Source organism: Pinus tabuliformis, chromosome 3_2, assembly GCF_031772625.1.
Source record: "Pinus tabuliformis cultivar Carrire ecotype Pingquan chromosome 3_2, CPIR1, whole genome shotgun sequence".
NCBI lineage: Eukaryota > Viridiplantae > Streptophyta > Pinopsida > Pinales > Pinaceae > Pinus > Pinus tabuliformis.
Genome location: NC_142302.1, coordinates 79,422,732 through 79,430,256, shown reverse-complemented (window position 1 = coordinate 79,430,256; position 7,525 = coordinate 79,422,732). Strand labels below are relative to the sequence as shown.

The 7,525-nt window shown below is 37.2% G+C and overlaps 1 protein-coding gene across 8 annotated transcripts in view; it reads right to left on the bottom strand.

Annotated features, from left to right (window-relative positions):
• Positions 1 to 212: 212 nt before the first annotated feature.
• LOC149179945 (DET1 complexing ubiquitin ligase) overlaps positions 213 to 7,525 on the bottom strand; it is a 104,341-nt gene continuing 97,028 nt past the window's right edge. For all 8 annotated transcript variants that reach the window (XR_016256889.1, XR_016256888.1, XM_089415856.1 and 5 more), the window contains one exon: positions 213 to 633. Coding sequence is in view for 6 of the 8 variants with exons in the window: in XM_089415856.1 (XP_089271982.1) it covers positions 532 to 633 (102 nt within the window). In the remaining 2 variants the exon portion in view is untranslated. The remainder of the gene's footprint in view (positions 634 to 7,525) is intronic.

Here is a 7,525-nt window from a genome sequence, read left to right as displayed (position 1 = left end):
TTCCGTTGTCAATTTTTTACTTAAGTAGATCTCTAGCATCAATCCTTATTCCTACCTTATAGAGGAAGCATCGCAAGGAGGGCTGACATGCAATGAACATAAATAACCTAATTTACCTTAGTTATGAAGTGCCACAGCTATTCAAGAGAACTATTCAGCATAACTTACACCACTAGAAATATCACGCATATATAATACTTGTATCATCACTCTTCATTATCAATCATATTTTATTCCTTCATATATTGTCTTTTGACATTCTATCTACGAGTCCTTGAATTCTGTTTGGACAGATTTCCAGTGAATGAACCATCTCATTCATTACAAAAGAATCATCTATGGTAAATAAATTAATTTGACAATCCCCACAAACGAAAGATACCATACAGCCTCATTTAAGGCTAGAGAAGTCATTAATACCCACATGCATAGAATGGATTACTGAGAAAATTCATGATACATAACAAGGTCTTCCACGCTGAATAATAGCCTTCGTCCTGGAAAAAATCATCAGTTTCCTGTGTTGATTAGTTACTCCTCTATGTATTTTGAATCATCCCCCCGTGAGCTCTTCAGGTGCTTGTTCATGTGTTCTGGTACAAGAGCATCAGAGGCCGGCCTCTTTGTCTTCAGCTGCAATAACAAAAGAATACTGGATCAAACTTCATATTCCCAGGGAAAGCACACACGAATCCTCAGTACTGATCTTCGTTTCAAATAATGTCGTTAAATCTTAATTTACAAATGATCCAATCATGTCTATATAACTTTACCCTTTACTGGTTCGAAGACATATTTTACCAGGATTGAGGAAAGCCTTCAAATGGACGATAGAAATAATTACTAACAAATTGATAATAATCACCAGGTTATATGACATTCATAAGCCTTTTAGAGTAAGCACAATCAATGCAAAATTTGCAAGATCCTATTTCTCTATCCTCTCAATGAAACATATCAAAAGTATCACAGCTGACATATTTAAAAACTAAATAAATAACAAAAATATAAACAAAAACAAGAAACTGTTCACTTCAAGTATAAGTCAACACCTTGCAGACTTGCATATTGAGCAAAATCTTAATACATATAGAGTGATCTGCTTTTCAAGGGCAGCGCGTCCTTTACAGGGATAGCAACTTGTACTGCAGTCTTAAATAATGTGGTGGCCTGCACCTTAGTAAACTTCCGCAAATTCCTGTATAAGAGCAAGTTTTATAGTTTATTGAATTATTTTGCAGCCTTTTATTCAATTTCTGCGGCCTTAGACAAAAGTGTGAACTTACTGTGGCATATTTTGTTTCAAGGATCATCTAGAGGCTGAGGTGCAGCAGGGCATAACTAAATCGATGATGAGGAGGGTCCATAGACTACAACATTACAGGTTCATGCATTATATCTAAAGCACTTATGGCACTTATTGGAAATTTCCAACACCGAGGAGGGCAGGGTTTGTTGAAGAGGATAACACTACAACTAAAAATTAAAATTTTATCACTTTTAGTTGAAAGTAGAGCTGAATTAGCATGTCAAAGCATAAGATGGATATCTCTCTATCCCACCACCGTTTTAGCCCTATATTCTAAACAAAAATCTATAGGGGAAGAAAACTGGCCCCCAATTTTGCTACAATGACATAATTGAGGCATTGTACATTATTGAAATAAACTTCTTGAGGACAGTTGACATCTTGATTTGCATTGAATGGCAGATCTATTTCCAGTAGTAAAGTGCATTATCTACCCATCTAATGTGTTATGGTCGAGGTTGATTTAAGTAAATTTAGTTTTTCTAGAGAATTATTATATTTAGAAGAGGATTGAATGAGCTATGCTCAATTGAGCCACAGTTTCATCACCATATGATAAATCATAATATACTATCGACCAACTGATCACTCTGACATAGCAGGTGGACTGAGGGATCGTCTTATTCAGACATTAGTAACTTTTCCACGCTTAATTACTCTAAGATTGCCTGCTGCTTAGATGTGTAACTCTGGAACTTTTCCATTGGTTCTTTTCAAAACAATCATTAATTGATGCTCAACAAACAATGTTGATCGAAACAGTGTTACAATGGAACCTAACAACTGCAGCATTTGACCTTGATTAGTGATTTTAATAGTAGCTCAAGTAATTAGGATGCCCTCTAAACCATTTCTTTGTTATCGAGCAGGATAGTATCTATTCTGATGTGTTTTAGTCTTTAGAATTCCCGTTCACTGAAGCTCAAATGTTGATTCTTGTAGCTTGCTTTGTGCAGTATATGTAGATTGTGTCTTGCGGAGGATTTGTTCTTTTCCTTGGTATGGAGAACTTGAGTGCAGCAAGGGAGGTGGAACTTGGTTCAATAGTAGAATATGTTGAGTGAGTGGTTGGCTCGATGGTAGGGTGGATGGTTGCATCATAGGAACATTCTAATGATGTCTTGAAGGACACGAGCCATAACCTTAGGATTGATTAAAGGGGCCTCTCAGCCTGGAACTTGTGTCTCAAAATGTAGAAGTTGCTTTGGTGGTGGAGTCCATTGAGTTTATGGTGGTGTTTGAAGGGGCAGTCTTGGCAGTAGTTTGGTGGGAGAAGGGAGGTTGCTTGACAATAGAGTGAGTGACTGTTCAACTTCTATTGTAATGTTTTAGTTGAATTCATTGAATAAGATCTGGATAGTTATTCAGTTTTCAATGTGGTTTTAACTTTTAATCAACCTCATCTACGTCAAAAACCTCTTTAGATTATGTCATGTCTTCAACTTTCTGAGTCTTTCCTACCTAGATTAGCCATAGAAAGTAGTTTTCCCTGAAAGTTGGTCTTCATATTTTCTACCTTCCTCCATTACTTTAATCATGCCCTTCACTTTTCCTTTCGTCAAAAGAATTGGGGCAACATATTCTCCTTGTTGTTGATGCTCAATCGTGAGGTGACTTCTTTGGCTTCAGTTTTCTATCTTTTTGTCAGTTTCACTCTTCTTGCATGTGGTTGAGAGATTTTGATATCAAGGATTCACCAGCTACTTACTTGCCCAACAATTCTAGAATTTCAATCTGTAACATTAAAGCCCAATAATTTAAGAGAGTGTATGTATATAAAAGACTAATACTAATAGGGAGGAGGTTCTGTTTGACTTGATCTCAATATTTTTCAACTAATCCCTTGGAAATTCAAGGGGTTTACTCTTGACAGTTGTTGCACTGTGTCGAACTACCTGGAAAAACATTCCTAGTATTCAGCTCAATTAATCAATATCTGATACCTGCTAAAACACAAGAATTTCTAGGCATCGGGTTGTTCTAGACTCCTTTCCAACAAATCAACTAGTGGAAGCAGTTGCATGGTGGGAAAATCAAAAGTTGAGACAAATATAGGACTATTTATGTTTATAACAATATGCAATGTACAATTGAGCTTGTTTGTCAAAAATCGGGCCCAGAAATATTCAGTCTCATTTTTTGGTAACAATGAACAGAGCTCAAAGGGGTTCGAGCTTGGTGTTTTGGAGCATTTCCTTATATAGAATGCAATAGGAAATAAGCTTTAGCTGTCCACTTCAGCGCAACATCAAAAACTATATCAATAGTTGTTCCAAAGTGAAAGCTTTACCTACAATTTTGATCCAATCAAACCCATTATTTTTCTCTTAAGGCACTGACCTCTAAAATGTTCTCATGTTGAGTAAGCTGGCGAGAAAAATAATCTTAGCAGCATCACTATCAATTTCAAATTCAAGACAAAGAGCCTTGTCATGTACTTGACATAACAAAAATCTGACTGCCAATGGTTGACTCATGTTGGGCAAGATGGTGAGAAAAATAATCTTAGCAGCATCACTATCAATTTCAAATTCAAGACAAAGAGCCTTGTCATGTACTTGACATAACAAAAATCTGACTGCCAAAACATTAGCCCTTCAACGGCATCCACTTGCAACATTGAGAGCATTTCAACCAATCACACAATTCAAAAATTCTAACTCGGTCGACCAAAATGTTCTATTCACAGAGAAAAAATCCCCAAAAATCAACAAAATCATGACAATTCCAACCAGCAAATGAGAAATTGCCACTAAAAATCATGCCACAACCCTCAAAAATCAAACAACAATGGAAAAACCCCCATAAAATGGCAAATTCCGATTTTTTGAGGGTTATTTGTTTTTGCAGCAGTTGGGAATTGTGAGGGAAGGAATTCATCATCATCAATAATCAATCTTGGGAGGGTCAAATGATCCTTCTCATTGCCATCAAAGTTTTTTTCTTGGAGATGGGATTGATTTCTATCTACCTACAGTTTTCATATTCCTAGGTATATCTTAAAATTCCACCCTCTAACTCATTATTTTTCCAGATTTATGAATGGATTTTCAAAGTGCATGTTACTTGCCTCTTATTATCATTTTTTTTCAAGGGTCATAGAATATTATGTTCACTTTTGTAGCCTTGTGTCTTAACTAGAAGGACCTTGTTTTGCCTCTTTAGGTGCTTGCATGTGACATGCAAGACATGCATGTGAGCTGCATGCAAACATGCGGAGTGTGCAAGTGAGTTGCATGAAACATGCATGTAATGCAATCTAAATTTATGATTGGTACTTGAGTAAGTGAAAAAGATAAGAAAGTTACCTAAAGTAACTTATATTCAAGTTAACTTGACAAGCTACTTTTGGTTGTCAATCTTAGGTTAGAAAAGTTATAAATTGAGCTAATGGGTTGAGGCAAAGACACAACAGCGGCACTAGCCTTAGGAGTTGGAGTAATGTGATACTCCAGTGTGCCAAGTTCAAGGAAGATGCAAGGCGCAGCAAGAGAGACAGATCCAGCTCAGCCAAGGAAGATCAAAGGACAGATCTAAGGCTTGATTAGTTGGATAACTCCAGGTTTATTGTTGTGTATGTAATTCCTCAGTTGAGCCATTATCCCAGGACGAGAACCCAAGTAGACTTTGAGTTTTATTAATGATGAACTGATTTGTTGGGCGAAAATTTGTCTAGTTGTGATTCAAATCGAGTAATTTGCTTCCACTAAATTTTGTGTTAGGAACTTAGTCGTGTATTTGTTCAATAATTAATTGCTTGGAATTAAATATCCGGTGTTGGGTTTGTGTAAAATCTAACATGGTATCAAAACAGTAAGGAAGATTGTGCCGCGGGGCAAAGCGCCATGTTGGGCATGACAAAGCAATTGCAAGAGGGTGCAGAGTCGTTGAGCAGAGGATCTTCCATAGAAGGCATGGTCCAACAATTGTTAGCAGAGTTGGTAGTAGCTAAGAGCAAGTATGAAGAACAATACCAGCAACTAGCAAGATTGGTAGAGGTCAAAGCTCAGAGGGAGGCGGGGAGACCTTACTAGTCGAGGGATTGGCAACAAAGTTTGTGGGTGTCTCAAAGAACTGAGACAGACCCATAGTAGTGCTAGAAGAACTTAGCATAAATTGATGTTACTGACAGAGATTTAGCAGGAGGCTCTGAAGAATAAGTTGATATTGGGGACCCAGCATTCTAATCTAGAAGATGGGCATGCAGCATCTTCCAAATCTAGCAGGACCAGTTGGTATGAGCTAACATTGATGGATGCTCAAGAGAAAGATCCTAGGAGCATGATTGGGAGAAATAAGACTTCAGATCAGATTCCAAAGAAGGTAGCAGGGAAGTCTTTTCGTTCAAAGGGAAAGGTTACAGCGATGGACGACGTGGTGAGATTGGAGACAGATCTAGGTGGAGGAGGTTCTTCCAAAAGTACCTCCCTTGCTAAGAGAAGGTGTTGATTTATGTAGCTCGGGCGGTACTTTAGCCTTGTGTCTTGACTGAAAGGACCTTGTTTTCCCTCTCTAGAAGCGTGCATGTGACATGCAAGGCATGCATGTGAGTTGCAAGCGACATGCAGAGTTTGCATGTTGATTTCATGTGACATGCAAGGCATGCATGTGAGTTACATGCGACACGCAGAGTTTACATGTTGATTGCATGCGACATGCAAGGCATGCATGTGAGTTGCATGTGACATGTGAAGTGTGCAGGGGAGTTGCATGCATCTAGATGAGTTGCATGAAACATGCATGTAATGCAAGTTGAATTTATGACTGGCACTTAAGTTAAAGTAAAGAAAGCTAAAGATAAGAAAGTTAACTAAAGTAACTTATCTTTAGTTAACTTCATGCACTAATTTTGGTTGTTAATCTTAGCTTAGAAAAGTTATAAATTGAGTTGAGGCAAATACACAACAGCAGCAATGGCCTCAAGAGGAGGAGGAGTGTGATACTCCAGTGTGTCGGGTTCGAGGAATGTGCAAGGAGAAATGAGGGAGACAGATCTAAATCAGCCAAGAAAGATCGAAGGACAGATCTAGGACTTGATCAGCTGGATAACTCTAAGTTTATTGTTGTATATGTAATTCCTTAGTTGGGTCATTATCCCAGGACAAGAACCCAAGTAGGTTCTGAGTTTTATTAATGATGAATTGATTTGTTGGGCAAAAATATGTGTTTCGTTGTTATTCAAAGAGAGTAATTTGCTTCTTTTGAATTTTGTGTGTTAGAAACTTGCCCAAGTATTTGTTCAGTGATTAATTGCTTGGAATTGAATACTAGGTGTTGGGTTCGTGTAAAATCTAAGAATTTATAGGTCTATTTTTTTACCAATGACTGGTTTCTATACATGCATTCTTTGAAGTTCATTTTTTTTCATTTTTATCCCTCGGTTTCAAATTCAAAGTTGAATGTTGCTTTGCCAATATGCCAAAGGTTTTGGACCCATTTTGGCAATATGGTGAACTTGATGGTACAAATCAGCAAAGAGTGAATTGTAATTTCTAGACAGTTCATGACAAGGAGGGTTTAGCCAATGGAAGTACCACCTCTCTAGCATCCCCTGAATTTATGCAAGCTACCTACCAAGCTATTTATAAAAATCATAAAAGAAGAGGCATGTTGATGATTTTAGTAGTGGATAGGTACTTCTGCGTTGGCTAGGTGTCAAGCATGTGGGAGTCATCCAAAGTCTCATTAGCATACTTGCTCAACTTACTGAGTAATTCGCTTGTGTAATTTAGCTTAAATCTAACTTAGGAAAAACACATAATTAATTATGTCTGTTATTGAGCTAAAAAAACTACACTTGTGTAATTTAGCTTAAGTCTAATTTAGGAAAAACACATAATTAATTATGTCCGTTATTGAGCTAAAGAAACTAAGGAAATGCACGTTATTTACTTTAGCGAATTTGTTTTTATCTCAACCATTGATCTCAAGTGGGTTAGGGTCTATGTTGATTTCTAAAAAACAATGCCCAAGTAAATAGATCAAATCTAGATTCACTACGAAAATTATTTAACCAAATCAAACAACGAAAAAACTTGGAAAAGCAAGAAAAAACAGGAAAAAAAAAAAGCAAACCTCATGCATGCACAATTTTTCTGCTCTTCAACATCAGTTCATCATTCCAATAACTTTTGAATTTACAAGGGCTCTCATACTGGGGAAATGGCTCTGAGAAAAAATACAAATGACACCCCTTCTATGTGAATTTCCAACTCT